Source organism: Pseudophryne corroboree, chromosome 6 (assembly GCF_028390025.1).
Source record: "Pseudophryne corroboree isolate aPseCor3 chromosome 6, aPseCor3.hap2, whole genome shotgun sequence".
Taxonomy (NCBI): domain Eukaryota; kingdom Metazoa; phylum Chordata; class Amphibia; order Anura; family Myobatrachidae; genus Pseudophryne; species Pseudophryne corroboree.
In genome coordinates, this window is record NC_086449.1 from 107,822,662 (window position 1) to 107,840,590 (window position 17,929).

General features: G+C 47.2%; 1 protein-coding gene across 1 annotated transcript; it reads right to left on the reverse strand.

The window, feature by feature from the left end:
• Positions 1-1,979: 1,979 nt before the first annotated feature.
• On the reverse strand, positions 1,980-14,383 carry LOC134934919 (uncharacterized). Its single transcript, XM_063930250.1, has 3 exons — positions 14,317-14,383; positions 9,745-10,671; positions 1,980-2,165 (listed from the first exon to the last, which is right to left on the reverse strand). Exons 1-3 carry the CDS (start codon positions 14,363-14,365, stop codon positions 2,035-2,037), a joined length of 1,107 nt encoding a protein of 368 aa, XP_063786320.1. The 5' UTR covers positions 14,366-14,383; the 3' UTR covers positions 1,980-2,034.
• Positions 14,384-17,929: the final 3,546 nt, after the last annotated feature.

Below are 17,929 nucleotides of genomic sequence, written 5' to 3' on the forward strand. Positions count from 1 at the left end.
GATGGAGAGATGTGTGACGTGCTGCAGGGTGGATGGAGAGATGTGTGACGTGCTGCAGGATGGATGGAGAGGACTAGTGTGACGTGCTGCAGGTTGGATGGAGAGGACTATTGTGACATGCTGCAGCGTGGATGGAGAGGACTAGTGTGATGTGCTGCAGGGTGGATGGAGAGGACTAGTGTGATGTGCTGCTGGGTGGATGGAGAGATGTGTGATGTGCTGCAGGGTGGATGGAGAGATGTGTGATGTGCTGCAGGGTGGATGGAGAGGAGTGTGACGTGCTGCAGGGTGGATGGAGAGGACTAGTGTGATGTGCTGCAGGGTGGATGGAGAGGACTAGTGTGATGTGCTGCTGGGTGGATGGAGAGATGTGTGATGTCCTGCAGGGTGGATGGAGAGGAGTGTGACGTGCTGCAGGGTGGATGGAGAGGACTAGTGTGATGTGCTGCAGGTTGGATGGAGAGGACTATTGTGACATGCTGCAGGGTGGATGGAGAGGACTAGTGTGATGTGCTGCTGGGTGGATGGAGAGATGTGTGATGTCCTGCAGGGTGGATGGAGAGGAGTGTGACGTGCTGCAGGGTGGATGGAGAGGACTAGTGTGATGTGCTGCAGGTTGGATGGAGAGGACTATTGTGACATGCTGCAGGGTGGATGGAGAGGACTAGTGTGATGTGCTGCAGGGTGGATGGAGAGGACTAGTGTGATGTGCTGCAGGGTGGATGGAGAGATGTGTGATGTGCTGCAGGGTGGATGGAGAGGAGTGTGACGTGCTGCAGGGTGGATGGAGAGGACTAGTGTGATGTGCTGCAGGGTGGATGGAGAGGACTAGTGTGATGTGCTGCTGGGTGGATGGAGAGATGTGTGATGTCCTGCAGGGTGGATGGAGAGGAGTGTGACGTGCTGCAGGGTGGATGGAGAGGACTAGTGTGATGTGCTGCAGGGTGGATGGAGAGGACTAGTGTGATGTGCTGCAGGGTGGATGGAGAGGACTAGTGTGATGTGCTGCAGGGTAGATGGAGAGATGTGTGATGAGCTGCAGGTTGGATGGAGAAGACTAGTGTGATGTGCTGCAGGGTGGATGGAGAAGACTAGTGTGATGTGCTGCAGGGTGACTGATCAGTTACTCTGCATTCCTATACTAGTTTCTATGTAGTAAAAATTCACATCCATTGTGTAGATGACACTACTATGTTCTACTTTGTACTGTATTCAAAGAAGAAGAAAAAAAGTCTTTTTTCCAATTTAGAGTTTATAATACACACTTGTGTATGTGATCTAATTTTGAATTGGTTAATGAATAAATGGTAAATTAAAGGTTACAGTGAAGGAAGAGTGTATTTTATATATTGGGTTTGTTGTATTTAATGTTTCCCCTCCCTGGTGGATTTCTTCTTCTCTTTCTGGGTTGTCATTTGTCTCTCCCGGTATACTGGGCGCCGGGATCCCGACAGTCGGCAACCTGAAGACCACCCGTCTCTTCTTCCTTCTTTCTCCTCAACTTTTTCTGTCTAATTACAGGGTGTATCAAAGGTTAACATGTGGTCAAATCTCAGAAAATGCAATTTTAGGGGGTTTGACCACATTTCTGGACCTTGGACCCAATAGGTCTATAGATGATGTTGCCTAATTGATCAGTGGTGGGATGCATTCCATGCAAAATGCGATGCTTGATGCATCCTGTCCTAATATCAGCGGGAACACGTTCTGCGCCTTAAATCTGACGTACATGCGCTGACAGACTTTTATTACGTAGACATAAATATGGCCAAATGAACTCACGTGTAGTTATACCTGGATTTATGCATTCTAGCCTCAGAAGTTTGGTTGAAGTTGTTATATAATGTTAGGAGCCCTGAAATTGTTCTATGAATCCTTCTTGTTATATACCTAAAGTACAGTGGAATATATTGGCACTATATAAATAAACAGTAATAAATAAATATTTCAAGACTTTTTTTATTTATTTACTACTTATATCAAAATGATAATGGAGAAAGAAAGTGTAAAATAAGCGGAATCCAGGGGGCACTGTTAGATGCTCCTGCAGCAGCGAGCGCTGGTCCATTCAACGGAATCGCACTGGCATTGACAGGTGTTTGTATTAATGACTTTAAATGATGTTCTACATCTCATTCCACATGAGCAACAAGTAGGGATATATCCTGAAACACAGGGAAGATCACATGTTATCCTGCTAGCAAATTCTCTGGTTAGTTAAGTAATTACTTGTACATGGCGGACAGTAGGTGTTAAACAAGATGCAAGCTCTCAAGCTATTGTTGTATTTCAAATTATTTTTCCTAACTATGTAATTGTGGAAATGCCTCAAGCAGATAGAACGGTAGGGGACGACAGACTGGTCATTGTTGTATCTAAAGGCCAGTACTCACGGTCCGATGCAGGAGAGATGTGTGCTGAGCGTGCGGGGGGGTGGGGGGAGACGTGGGGGATGCCGCTCATTTCACCCAGCGGGTGAAGTGAGCGACCCGCTAGATTGGCCTGCACAAGCCAATCTAGCACCAGCGATAGCGATGCGCGGGGCTGCTCATCGCTATCGCTGTTAGGGCTACACACGGAGCGATCTTGCTGAAAATCTAAGCAGTCTAGTCAGATTGCTTAGATTATCGCTCAGTGTGTACCCCCCTTTACAGTGGGGTAGATGTATTAAGCCTGAGAAGTGATAAGTGGAAGGTGATAACGCACCAGCCAATCAGCTCCTAACTGTCTTTTTTCAAACCTGTAATGATTGGATGCTGCTGCGTTATCACCTTCCACTTATCACTTCTTGGTCACTGCTTTATAACTTCTCCAGGCTTAATACATCTGCCCCAGTGTGGCAGGCATAGGAAAAGAGAGTAAGGGCACACTTGCCCACCCTCCTGGAATGTCCCGGAGACCCCTGAAAATCAGTTGGCGCTCCAGACCACCAAGAAGAGTGGACAAGTCATGTGCCCCCCTCCCACACCCGCAGCACACTATTACTGCCAACACCCCCCCCCCCCCCCACACACACACACACACACACACACACATCCACACGGCAATGGTCCAAAAGTGGGCAGTCCAATGTCATGATTCGCGCTGAATCACATTGTGTCCCCGCCTTTCGCCTCACAATGCTGCTAATCTCAACATTGTGTAGTGGTGGACGGGGTCATAATGAGGTGGTCATGACCCCCATTTGGCATCACATCCCACCCATGCCACGCCATGACACCCCTTCCCCCCCCACACCCGCTGTGCCGACCTAGCTGTACCATCCCATTGTGGGCAGCCAGAATGTCACAAGTATAAGTAAGGGGGAGACTTATCAAAGCCCGGAGACAGATAAAGGGGGACATGTACTAAGCAGTGATAAGAGTGGAGAATTGAGCCAGTGGAGAAGTTGCTCTGTATACTTTTATAGTATGCAAATTATAAATGTTACGTCAATGCTGACTGGTTGCCATGGGCAACTTCTCCACTGGCTCACTTTCTCTGACGTCCTAGTGGATGCTGGGAACTCCGTAAGGACCATGGGGAATAGCGGCTCCGCAGGAGACTGGGCACAACTAAAAGAAAGCTTTTAGACTACCTGGTGTGCACTGGCTCCTCCCACCATGACCCCCCTCCAAGCCCCAGTTAGATTTCTGTGCCCGGCCGAGCTGGATGCACACTAGGGGCTCTCCTGAGCTACTAGAAAGAAAGTTTATTTTAGGTTTTTTATTTTACAGTGAGACCTGCTGGCAACAGGCTCACTGCATCGAGGGACTAAGGGGAGAAGAAGCGAACCTACCTGCTTGCAGCTAGCTTGGGCTTCTTAGGCTACTGGACACCATTAGCTCCAGAGGGATCGACCGCATGGAACTGGCCTTGGTGTTCGTTCCCGGAGCCGCGCCGCCGTCCCCCTTACAGAGCCAGAAGCAAGAAGAGGTCCGGAAAATCGGCGGCAGAAGACATCAGTCTTCACCAAGGTAGCGCACAGCACTGCAGCTGTGCGCCATTGCTCCTCATGCACACTTCACACTCCGGTCACTGAGGGTGCAGGGCGCTGGGGGGGGGCGCCCTGAGCAGCAATAAAAACACCTTGGCTGGCAAATATATCACAATATATAGCCCCAGAGGCTATATATGTGATAAATACCCCTGCCAGAAACCATAAAAAAGCGGGAGAAAAGTCCGCGAAAAAGGGGCGGAGCTTTCTCCCTCAGCACACTGGCGCCATTTTCTCTTCACAGTGCAGCTGGAAGACAGCTCCCCAGGCTCTCCCCTGTAGTTTGCAGGCTCAAAGGGTTAAAAAGAGAGGGGGGGCACTAAATTTAGGCGCAATATTGTATATACAAGCAGCTATTGGGAAAAATTCACTCAATATAGTGTTAATCCCTAAATTATATAGCGCTCTGGTGTGTGCTGGCATACTCTCTCTCTGTCTCCCCAAAGGGCTGTGTGGGGTCCTGTCCTCAGTCAGAGCATTCCCTGTGTGTGTGCGGTGTGTCGGTACGGCTGTGTCGACACGTTTGATGAGGAGGCTTATGTGGTGGCAGAGCAGATGCCGATAAATGTGATGTCGCCCCCTGTGGGGCCGACACCAGAGTGGATGGATAGGTGGAAGGTATAAACCGACAGTGTCAACTCCTTACATAAAAGGCTGGATGACGTAACAGCTGTGGGACAGCCGGCTTCTCAGCCGCGCCTGCCCAGGCGTCTCAAAGGCCATCAGGGGCTCAAAAACGCCCGCTCCCTCAGATGGCAGACACAGATGTCGACACGGAGTCTGACTCCAGTGTCGACGAGGTTGAGACATATACACAATCCACTAGGAACATCCGTTACATGATCCCGGCAATAAAAAATGTGTTACACATTTCTGACATTAACCCAAGTACCACTAAAAAAGGGTTTTATGTGTGGGGAGAAAAAGCAGGCAGTGTTTTGTTCCCCCATCAAATGAGTGAATGAAGTGTGAAAAAGCGTGGGTTCCCCCGATAAGAAACTGGTAATTTCTAAAAAGTTACTGATGGCGTACCCTTTCCCGCCAGAGGATAAGTTACGCCGGGAGATATCCCCTAGGGTGGATAAGGCGCTCACACGTTTGTCAAAAAAGGTGGCACTGCCGTCTTAGGATACGGCCACTTTGAAGGTACCTGCTGATAAAAAGCAGGAGGCTATCCTGAAGTCTGTATTTACACACTCAGGTACTAGACTGAGACCTGCAGATAGTGCTGCTGCAGCGTGGTCTGTGACCCTGTCAAACAGGGATACTATTTTGCGGACATAAGAGCATATTAAAGGACGTCGTCTTATATATGAGGGATGCACAGAGGGATATTTTGCCGGCTGGCATCCAGAATTAATGCAATGTCCATTCTGTCAGGAGGGTATTAGAGACCCGACACTGGACAGGTGATGCTGACTTTAAAAGGCACATAGAGCCATATAAGGGTGAGGAATTGTTTGGGGATGGTCTCTGGGACCTCGTATCCACAGCAACAGCAGCAATTTTTACCTCAGGTTTCCTCACAGCCTAAGAAAGCACTGTATTATCAGGTACGGTCCTTTCGGCTTCAGAAAAGCAAGCGGGTCAAAGGCGCTTCCTTTCTGCACAGAGACGAGGGAAGAGGGAAAAAGCTGCACCAGTCAGCCAGTTCCCAGAATCAAAAATCTTCCCCCGCTTCCTCTGAGTCCACCGCATGACACGGGGGCTCCACAGGCGTAGCCAGTTACGGTGGGGGGCCGCCTCAAAAATTTCAGCGATCAGTGGGCTCGCTCACAGGTGGATCCCTGGATCCTTCAAGTAGTATCATCTGGGGTACAAGCTGTAATTCGAGGCGGGGTTACTATTCCACACTGTTTGTGGTACCGAAACCGGACGGTTCGGTGAGACCCATGTTAAATTTGAAATCCTTGAACACATACATAAAAAAATTCAAGTTCAAGATGGAATCGCTCAGGGCGGTTATTGCAAGCCTGGAGGAGGGGGATTACATGGTATCCCTGGACATCAAGGATGCTTACCTACATGTCCCCATTTAGCATCCTCACCAGGAGTACCTCAGATTTGTGGTACAGGATTGCCATTACCAATTCCAAACACTGCCGTTTGTACTGTCCACGGCACGAGGGTCTTTACCAAGGTAATGGCAGAAATGATGATACTCCTTCGAAAAAAGGGAGTTTTAATTATCCCTTACTTGGACGATCTCCTTATAAAGGCGAGGTCCAAGGAGCAGTTGTTGGTCGGAGTAGCACTATCTCGGGAAGTGCTACAACAGCACGGATGGATTCTATACATTCCAAAGTCACAGCTGGTTCCTACCACACGCCTACTGTTCCTGGGGGTGGTTCTGGACACAGAACAGAAAAAAGTATTTCTCCCGCAGGAGAAAGCCAAGGAGCTGTCATCTCTAGTCAGAGACCTCCTGAAACCAAAACAGGTATCGGTGCATCACTGCACACGAGTCCTGGGAAAAATGATAGCTTCTTACGAAGCAGAATTCCATTCGGCAGGTTCCATGCAAGAACCTTTCAGTGGGACCTCTTGGACAAGTGGTCGGGATCGCATCTTCAGATGCATCGGCTGATAACCCTGTCTCCAAGGACCAGGGTATCTCTACTGTGGTGGCTGCAGAGTGCTCATCTTCAAGAGGGCCGCAGATTCGGCATACAGGACTGGGTCCTGGTAACCACGGACGCCAGCCTTCGAGGCTGGGGGGCAGTCACACAGGGAAGAAATTTCCAAGGACTTTGGTCAAGTCAGGAGTCGTCCCTACACATAAATATTCTGGAACTGAGGGCCATTTACAATGCCCTAAGTCTGGCAAGGCCTCTGCTTCAAAACCAGCCGGTACTGATCCAATCAGACAACATCACGGCAGTCGCCCATGTAAACCAACAGGGCGGCACAAGAAGCAGGATGGCGATGGCAGAAGCCACAAGGATTCTCCGATGGGCGGAAAATCACGTCTTAGCACTGTCAGCAGTGTTCATTCCGGGAGTGGTCAACTGGGAAGCAGACTTCCTCAGCAGACACGACCTACACCCGGGAGAGTGGGGACTTCATCCAGAAGTCTTCCAACTGTTGGTAAACTGTTGGGAAAGACCACAGGTGGACATGATGGCGTCCCACCTAAACAAAAAACTAGATATTGCGCCAGGTCAAGGGACCCTCAGGCGATAGCTGTGGACGCTCTAGTGACACCGTGGGTGTACCAGTCGGTTTATGTATTCCCTCCTCTGCCTTTCATACCAAAGGTACTGAGAATAATAAAAAGACGAGGAGTAAGAACGATACTCGTGGTTCCGGATGGGCCAAGAAGAGCTTGGTACCCAGAACTTCAAGAAATGATATCAGAGGACCCATGGCCTCTACCGCTCAGACAGGATCTGCTACAGCAGGGACCATGTCTGTTCCAAGACTTACCGCGGCTGCGTTTGACGGCATGGCGGTTGAATTCCGGATCCTAAAGGAAAAGGGCATTCCGGAGGAAGTCATTCCTACGCTGATAAAAGCCAGGAAAGAAGTAACCGCAAACCATTATCACCGTATTTGGCGAAAATATGTTGCGTGGTGTGAGGCCAGGAAGGCCCCAACAGAGGAATTTCAGCTGGGTCGTTTTCTGCATTTCCTGCAAACAGGACTGTCTATGGGCCTCAAATTAGAGTCCATTAAGGTTCAAATTTCGGCCCTGTCAATATTCTTCCAAAAAGAACTGGCTTCTGTTCCTGAAGTTCAGACGTTTGTCAAGGGAGTACTGCATATACAGCCTCCTTTTGTGCCTCCAGTGGCACCTTGGGATCTCAATGTAGTTTTGGGATTCCTAAAATCACATTGGTTTGAACCACTCACCACTGTGGACTTAAAATATCTCACATGGAAAGTGGTAATGCTGTTAGCCCTGGCTTCAGCCAGGCGTGTCTCAGAATTGGCGGCTTTATCCTATAAAAGCCCTTACCTAATTTTTCATACGGACAGGGCAGAATTGAGGACTCGTCCTCAATTTCTCCCTAAGGTGGTTTCAGCTTTTCACTTAAACCAGCCTATTGTGGTGCCTGCGGCTACTAGGGACTTGGAGGATTCCAAGTTGCTGGACGTTGTCAGGGCCCTGAAAATATATGTTTCCAGGACGGCTGGAGTCAGAAAATCTGATTCGCTGTTTATCCTGTATGCACCCAACAAGCTGGGTGCTCCTGCTTCTAAGCAGACGATTGCTCGTTGGATTTGTAGTACAATTCAGCTTGCACATTCTGTGGCAGGCCTGCCACAGCCAAAATCTGTAAAAGCCCATTCCACACGGAAAGTGGGCTCATCTTGGGCGGCTGCCCGAGGGGTCTCGGCTTTACAACTTTGCCGAGCAGCTACTTGGTCAGGGGCAAACACGTTTGCTAAATTCTACAAATTTGATACCCTGGCTGAGGAGGACCTGGAGTTCTCTCATTCGGTGCTGCAGAGTCATCCGCACTCTCCTGCCCGTTTGGGAGCTTTGGTATAATCCCCATGGTCCTTTCGGAGTCCCCAGCATCCACTAGGACGTTAGAGAAAATAAGAATTTACTTACCGATAATTCTATTTCTCATAGTCCGTAGTGGATGCTGGGCGCCCATCCCAAGTGCGGATTGTCTGCATTACTTGTACATAGTTATTGTTACAAAAAATCGGGTTATTGTTGTTGTGAGCCATCTTTTCAGAGGCTCCTTCTGTTATCATGCTGTTAACTGGGTTCAGATCACAAGTTGTACGGTGTGATTTGTGTGGCTGGTATGAGTCTTACCCGGGATTCAAAATCCTTCCTTATTGTGTACGCTCGTCCGGGCACAGTATCCTAACTGAGGCTTGGAGGAGGGTCATAGGGGGAGGAGCCAGTGCACACCAGGTAGTCCTAAAGCTTTTTACTTTTGTGCCCAGTCTCCTGCGGAGCCGCTATTCCCCATGGTCCTTTCGGAGTCCCCAGCATCCACTACGGACTATGAGAAATAGAATTATCGGTAAGTAAATTCTTATTATAATACCCGTTATTATACTCCTCAGTCAGTCACTGCATTTATTATATATCAGTTTCCCCCCGCCTTACTAATTGTAGCAGCCTAGGAGGTCCCTCATCCCGTATACAAAATGAAACAAATACTGTAATAAAGTACACTGGAAGACCTTATGTTTTTCTCTGTGCGCGTCCCGGCTTCTCTCTCTGATCATACACACACGACTCATGACATGTCACATGCACAATACTGCAGGACTGGAGACACAGGTTAGAGCTGGCATCCTGGCTGGCTGTCTAATTACGGACATCCTGCCGTGAGTATTCAGCTAACCCAGTCTCCAACAATTTCGGCAGAGCTTGCGGACTGCCAAAAATGCCCTTTATATAGCCTTGCTGACAGGCCGCCCTGAAACACACAGGGCCCTAAGCAGCCATTTTGGGATGCCTTGTGGTAAATCTGCTACCGGATGTACCAGGCAGAGGGTTCCCCCACAACCTTCCCCGGCAATGGCCACCACGCATGTGCGATCAGCAGGACCAGCATGCACAATAACCCGGCAGCACTCTGAGCCCATATGAAAAGGAGCCCTAGTCCTTGCGGGTGTTCATTGATTCCTCCTGCCAGAAGACTTGCAGCCCAGTCTTGGGCGCTAACATAACATTTTACTCTATGCAAACTGAGGTAAGTCCAACTCCATACCAGCTCCTTTATGAACATACAGGTTATCCATTCACTAGGAAATAAGGATATCATGGAGGCATGGCTGACTTTAAGATATCTCACCTGAAGGGCAGGAGGCTGTATTTCTATTGGTTTTCACATCTGTGCAGTCCAGCTTTCCCAACCTCCAACTTTCTCCGGTATCGCCTCCTCTGTATCCTTCCCCACCACTATTAGGACCTCCTCCACTGTTGGAACCTCCTCCGTAACTTCCACCTCCACTGTTGGGACGTCCTCCGTAACCTCCACTGGGGGAACCTCCTCCGTAGCCTCCACCTCCTCCACTGCTGGAACCTCCTCCTCCACTGTTGGGACCTCCTCCACTTGTGGGACCTCCTCCTCGGTAACCCCCACCTCCTCCACTGTTGGGACCTCCTCCGTAACTTCCACCTCCTCCACTGTTGGGACCTTCTCCGTAACTTCCACCTCCTCCACTGCTGGGATGGCCTCCATAACCTCCACCTCCGCCACTGTGGGAACCTCCTCCTCCTCCACTGCTGGAACCTCCTCCTCCACTGTTGGGACCTCCTCCGTAACTTCCACCTCCTCCACTGTTGGGACCTTCTCCGTAACTTCCACCTCCTCCACTGCTGGGATGACCTCCATAACCTCCACCTCCGCCACTGTGAGAACCTCCTCCTCCTCCACTGCTGGAACCTCCTCCTCCACTGTTGGGACCTCCTCCATAACCTCCACCTCCACTGCTGGGACTTCCTCCTCGGTAACCCCCACCCCCTCCACTGCTGGGACCTTCTCCTCCACTGTTGGGACCTCCTCCACCTCCTCCACTGCTGGGACTTCCTCCTCGGTAACCCCCACCTCCTCCACTGCTGGGACCTCCTCCGTAACCCCCACCTCCTCCACTGGTGGGACCTCCTCCTCCGCCGCTGTTAGAACCTCTGCCTCCACTGTTAGAACCTACTCCTCCTCCAATGTCAAAACTTCTTCCGTTGTTATTTAACCAGAAATATGGCGGCAGCAGCTGTGAATCTTTAAAATTACAAGAAAGTTACTGGTTACACAACTGAGTTCTGCAAATGACATTAGAGACCCAACATATTTACACTGACATAGTATTATATGGCTGACTCACTGAAAAATAGCAAATTAACTTTCTGCTGGAGATATAATTACCTAAAGGCCCCTGTACATATGAGGCAATTCCCTGATCCTGCCGGAAACACCAATCCGCCATCGTTGATAGGCTTTCGTCAGGGAATTGGGGAAATTAACCATGTTAAAAATGCCCGATTTGCCAATCCAGACAGTTTCCGTCCGGGATAGGGGAATCGGGATTTTTTTTAAATGTTTAATATTCCCGATCCCCTGACCCGGCCATCAGAAGATCGGAGCATTGCCACAATATATGTCAGGTGTATGGGCGCCTTAAGTCATATTTGCTGACTGCCTGCTATCTGAATGTGGGGTACTGGGCCATAACTGTACAGGTTGAGTATCCCATATCCAAATATTCCGAAATACGGAATATTCCGAAATACGGACTTTTTTGAGAGAGAGTGACATACTGAAATCTTTGTTTTCTGTGGCTCAATGTACTCAAACTTTGTTTAAAACACAAAGTTATTAAAAATATTGTATTAAATCACCTTCAGGTTGCGTGTATAAGGTGTATATGAAACATAAATGAATTGTGTGAATGTACACACACTTTGTTTAATGCACAAAGTTATCAAAAATATTGGCTAAAATGACCTTCAGGCTGTGTGTATAAGCTGTATATGAAACATAAATGCATTCTGTGCTTAGACTTGGGTCCCATCGCCATGATATCTCATTATGGTATGCAATTACAGGTTGAGTCTCCCTTATCCAAAATGCTTGGGACCAGAGGTATTTTGGATATGGGATTTTTCCGTATTTTGGAATAATTGCATACCATAATGAGATATCATGGTGATGGGACCTAAGTCTAAGCACAGAATGCGTTTATGTTACATATACACCTTATACACACAGCCTGAAGGTAATTTTAGCCAATATTTTTTATAACTTTGTGCACTAAACAAAGTGTGTGTACATTCACACAATTCATTTATGTTTCATATACACCTTATACACACAGCCTGAAGGTCATTTAATACAATATTTTAATAACTTTGTGTATTAAACAAAGTTTGTGTACATTGAGCCATCAAAAAACAAAGGTTTCACTATCTCAGTCTCACTCAAAAAAGTCCGTATTTCGGAATATTCCGTATTTCGGAATATTTGGATATGGGATACTCAACCTGTATTCCAAAATACGGAAAAATCTGTTATCCAAAATACCTCTGGTCCCAAGCCTTTTGGATAAGGGATACTCAACCTGTATAACTAAATACAGTACAATGACACTGAGCTTTGGTAACATAAGAACATTGCTATTTTTTATATTAGCTAAATATTATGATTATCCATTCAATTTTTTTATTACTTGTCTGAATAAAAGTAAAGCTGTCACTGTAGGGTTATACTGGTGTCTTCAAAACGGGAGGTAGTCACGTGAACGGCGTTCAAGAGATCACTGGTTACAATACAGACGCCGGAATCCTGCTCCCATACAATGCCGACTAACAGGGACTATTCCCACTCGTGGGTGTCCACGACACCCATAGAGTGGGAATATACTGTAACCTGTGGCGAGTGTAGCTCGCCACCGAGGCCGCAGGGGGCAGGAGCACTGTGTATGACCATCTATCACATTTTAGAAATCCACAGGTGACTTAGAAAACGTTAACCATTAGGGATCCCTGACTACTGAGTTTAGGAACCACTGGTCTAGACAGACATTCAATAGGTCGACACCATATAATCAACATGCATTAGGTCGACAGGTAAAAGGTAGACAATGCTTAAAGTCGACATGAGAATGGTACATATGGTCAAAACAAGTTTTTGGGGGTGTTTTTTCACATATTTTTCAACTTTTACCTGATTTGCCATCCATGTGGACTAGAAATGGGAATAGTAACCTGTGCCTGGCGCAGCGAGGCATCTTTCCAAAAGCGTGGTGAGTATAGCGAGACCGCGAGGGTCTACATATGCTGTAATTGGGGTCACATACCATGAAACAGAAAATGACACAAAAAATAAACTTGTGTCAACTTTTTCTGTGTCGACCATTTCCATGTTGGCCTTTAGTACCTGTCAGCCTTTTCTACTATCTACCTTTTGACTGTCGACCTAATGCGTTTCGACCATATGGGGTCGATCTAATGACCGTTTATCTAGTTACTTTAGATCTTGTATACCACATCCCTGTGCCGGGAGGCACTCGATATCCCGGCTGTCAGGATCCCGGCGCTCTGCATATCGGCGCCGGGATCCCGACAACTATTCTCCCTCTCAGGGTATCCACGACACTCCTGGAGGGAGAATAAATAGCGTGGTGCGCGTAGTGCGCCACCGTGCCCGCAGCGTGGTGAGTGCAGCGAGTACACAAGGGGCTCTTTTGCGCGCGATAGTGCATCATTTGCTAGTTGTCTACTGTGTACACACTTTGAGTGACTAGATCTATGCAAGTTAATATTCCTATGTGGCTACAGGATATGGGAGTGATTCCGAGTCGTACAGATCTGTCCATGGGCACACATTACGAGTTTCTGCATTAAGCGGATTCGCAGATGCAAATTTAACCTTTTCTGAGTATGGCCAGATCGCTCTTTCCAGGGTGTTTGGGGCGGGAATTGAGCAGTGGCAATGCGATCACACATAACTGCCCTGACTTTTGGGAGCGTCTTGCTAAAGCTCTGCGCAAGTCATGCGTACGGTGAAGAGAAGCCTGTGTGTGACGGGTCTCTTGCACATAGCATGGGACTCCGGGCACTAAACCCAGAGCTATAGCCATGGCCATGGGATAAGATTTGTGGCTAGTTGAATCTGCTCCTGTGAAATACAGTTACTGTACTCCTACAGCCAAAATATACACACTGTGGTAATCAACACTGCAAGAGAATCCACATAAACTATCGGATATCAAATATTAATGTTGTTAAAGTCATAATGAAAAATAAATCCAACAGGTTAAACAACTTCCACATTTATTATGACTGTAAACGGCTTTGGGGCTAATTCAGACCTGATCGCTGCTGTGTGTTTTCGCACAGTGGGTGATCAGGTCTGAACTGCGCATGCGCCGCAGTGTGCCAGCGCATGCCAGAGATACGATCGGCATCTCTGCCCAGCAATCGCCTCTGCCTGATTGTCAGGCGGAGGCGTTCGCTGGGCGGGAGGGGGCGTGCCGGCGGCGTTGGGCTGCCGTTTTTGGGGCACGGTCCGGCCAACGCAGGCGTGCCCGGACCGTGCGGGGGGTGGGCCACGGCGGCTGCGTGACATCACGTGCAGCCGCTGCGACCCGGAGAGCGACGGGTAGTTACCTGCCAGCGTGCAAGAGCTGCACTGGTAGGGCGCTACTCTTCAGGTACAAAAGCATCGCCGACGTGCAATGCTTTTGTACCTGTGCGGTGGGGAGGGCCAGACATGCGGGGCAGACTAGCCCTGTGCTGGGCGTCCCACCACATGTCAGGGTGGCTGATCGCGGCTACGATCAGGTCTGAATTTGCCCCTATGTGTAGTGACGGCACGGTACGTGTGAGATGGTGTATGTGCATGTGGAAGGAAGCACCAGATACTTACATGATGATGCTATAACCAACAAGCCGACCAAGAGCGTCAGCAACGCCATTTTCCTGCAACAGAGTAATTACATTTTAATATGCTTTCCTATTGCTGTGCACCTTACTGCTGTGTACTGACCCTACACTTACCTCTAATGTACACGTCACTACGTAGACCTGCTGCAGACCTACTGTCTAAAATCTGGTTCCCATTTTCAAATTGCTCATTTTAAGGAAATAACCCTGATGCCCCCATTGTATTTATCTAGATGCATCCAATCTTTATTCTTTCTAAAAGACATGAAGGTCCATTCAACGTTCATTTAATCCCCACCATCTAGAGCTCATGCTACTGTATGTTATATACTAGTTCATGCGATGTCACTTAATTTACCGGTACTGGACCCCTTCTACATTACACCTCATCTGCTATCTCTATTGGACAAGGCCCTTCTACATTACACCTCATCTGCTGTCTGTACTGGATTATTTCTACATTACACCTCATCTGCTATCTGTACTGGATTATTTCTACATTACACCTCATCTGCTATCTGTACTGGACCCCTTCTACATTACACCTCATCTGCTATCTGTACTGGATTATTTCGACATTACAACTAATCTGCTATCTGTACTGGACCCCTTCTACATTACACCTCATCTGCTATCTGTACTGGATTATTTCTACATTACAACTAATCTGCTATCTGTACTGGACCCCTTCTACATTACACCTCATCTGCTATCTATACTGTACCCTTTCTACATTACACCTCATCTGCAGTCTGTACTGGACCCCTTCTACATTACACCTCATCTGCTATCTGTACTGGATTATATCTACATTACACCTCATCTGCTATCTGTACTGGATTATATCTACATTACACGTCATCTGCCGTCTGTACTGGACCCCTTCTACATTACACCTCATCTGCAATTTGTACTGCTCCCTTTCTACATTACACCACATCTGCTATATGTACTAGACCCTTCCTACACTACACCTCATCTGCAATCTGTACTGGACCCTTTCTACGTAACACCACATCTGTTATCTGTCCTGTTCCCTTTCTACATTACACCTCATCTGTTATCTGTACTGGATTATTTCTACATTACACCTAATCTGCTATCTGTACTGGACCCCTTCTACATTACACCTCATCTGCAGTCTGTACTGGACCTCTTCTACATTATACCTCATCAGCTATATGTACTGGATCCCTTCTACATTACACCTCACCTGCGATCTGTACTGGATTATTTCTATATTACACCTCATCTGCTATATGTACTGGACCCCTTCTACATTACACCTCACCTGCTATCTGTACTGGATTATTTCTACATTACACCTCATCTGCTATCTGTACTGGATTATTTCTACATTATACCTCATCTGCTATCTGTACTGGACCCTTTCTACGTTACACCTCATCTGCAATTTGTGCTGCTCCCTTTCTACATTACACCACATCTGCTATATGTACTAGACCCTTCCTACATTACACCTCATCTGCAGTCTGTACTGGACCCTTTCTACATTACACCACATCTGCTATCTGTGCTGTTTACTTTCTACATTACACCTCATCTGCTATCTGTACTGTACCCTTACTACATTACACCTCATCTGCTATCTGTACTGGACCCCTTCTACATTACACCTCATCTGCTATCTGTACTGGACCCCTTCTACATTACACCTCATCTGCTATCTGTACTGTACCCCTTCTACATTACACCTCATCTGCTATCTGTACTGTACCCTTTCTACATTACACCTCATCTGCTATCTGTACTGGATTATTTCTACATTACACCTCATCTGCTATCTGTACTGGTCCCCTTCTACATTACACCTCATCTGCTATCTGTACTGTACCCTTTCTACATTACACCTCATCTGCTATCTGTACTGGATTATATCTACATTACACCTCATCTGCAATCTGTACTGGACACTTTCTACGTTACACCACATCTGTTATCTGTGCTGTTCCCTTTCTACATTACACCTCATCTGTTATCTGTACTGGATTATTTCTACATTACACCTCATCTGCTATCTGTACTGGATTATATCTACATTACACCTCATCTGCTATCTGTACTGGATTATATCTACATTACACGTCATCTGCTGTCTGTACTGGACCCCTTCTACATTACACCTCATCTACTATCTGTACTGTACCCTTTCTACATTACACTTCATCTGCTGTCTGTACTGGACCCTTTCTACATTACACCTCATCTGCAGTCTGTACTGGACCCTTTCTACATTACACCACATCTGCTATCTGTGCTGTTCTCTTTCTACATTACACCACAACTGCTGTCTGTGCTGTTTACTTTCTACATTACACCTCATCTGCTATCTGTACTGGATTATTTCTACATTACACCTCATCCGCTATCTGTACTGTACCCTTTCTACATTACACCTCATCTGCTATCTGTACTGGACCCCTTCTACATTACACCTCATCTGCTATCTGTACTGGACCCCTTCTACATTACACCTCATCTGCTATCTGTACTGGACCCTTTCTACATTACACCTCATCTGCTATCTGTACTGGACCCCTTCTACATTACACCTCATCTGCTATCTGTACTGGACCCTTTCTACATTACACCTCATCTGCTATCTGTACTGGACCCCTTCTACATTACACCTCATCTGCTATCTGTACTGGACCCTTTCTACATTACACCTCATCTGCTATCTGTACTGTACCCCTTCTACATTACACCTCATCTGCTATCTGTACTGTACCCTTTCTACATTACACCTCATCTGCTATCTGTACTGGACCCCTTCTAAATTACACCTCATCTGCTATCTGTACTGGACCCCTTCTACGTTACACCTCATCTGCTATCTGTACAGTACCCTTTCTACATTACACCTCATCTGCTATCTGTACTGGACCCCTTCTACATTACACCTCATCTGCTATCTGTACTGTACCCTTTCTACATTACACCTCATCTGCTATCTGTACTGGACCCCTTCTACATTACACCACATCTGCTATCTGTACTGGATTATATCTACATTACAACTCATCTGCAATCTGTACTGGACACTTTGTACGTTACACCACATCTGTTATCTGTGCTGTTCCCTTTCTACATTACACCTCATCTGCTATCTGTACTGTACCCTTTCTACATTACACCTCATCTGCTATCTGTACTGGACCCCTTCTACATTACACCTCATCTGCTATCTGTACTGGACCCCTTCTACGTTACACCTCATCTGCTATCTGTACAGTACCCTTTCTACATTACACCTCATCTGCTATCTGTACTGGACCCCTTCTACATTACACCTCATCTGCTATCTGTACTGTACCCTTTCTACATTACACCTCATCTGCTATCTGTACTGGACCCCTTCTACATTACACCACATCTGCTATCTGTACTGGATTATATCTACATTACAACTCATCTGCAATCTGTACTGGACACTTTGTACGTTACACCACATCTGTTATCTGTGCTGTTCCCTTTCTACATTACACCTCATCTGTTATCTGTACTGGATTATTTCTACATTACACCTGATCTGCTATCTGTACTGGATTATATCTACATTACACCTCATCTGC

Coding starts and splice junctions, on each gene's coding strand:
- LOC134934919 (XM_063930250.1), bottom strand. CDS start 14,365: ATGGCGTTGCTGACGCTCTTGGTCGGCTTGTTGGTTATAGCATCATCA. Junction 10,672..14,316: donor GTTGGTTATAGCATCATCAT/GTAAGTATCTGG, acceptor GTAATTTTAAAG/ATTCACAGCTGCTGCCGCCA. Junction 2,166..9,744: donor TACAGCCTCCTGCCCTTCAG/GTGAGATATCTT, acceptor CCTGTGTTTCAG/GATATATCCCTACTTGTTGC.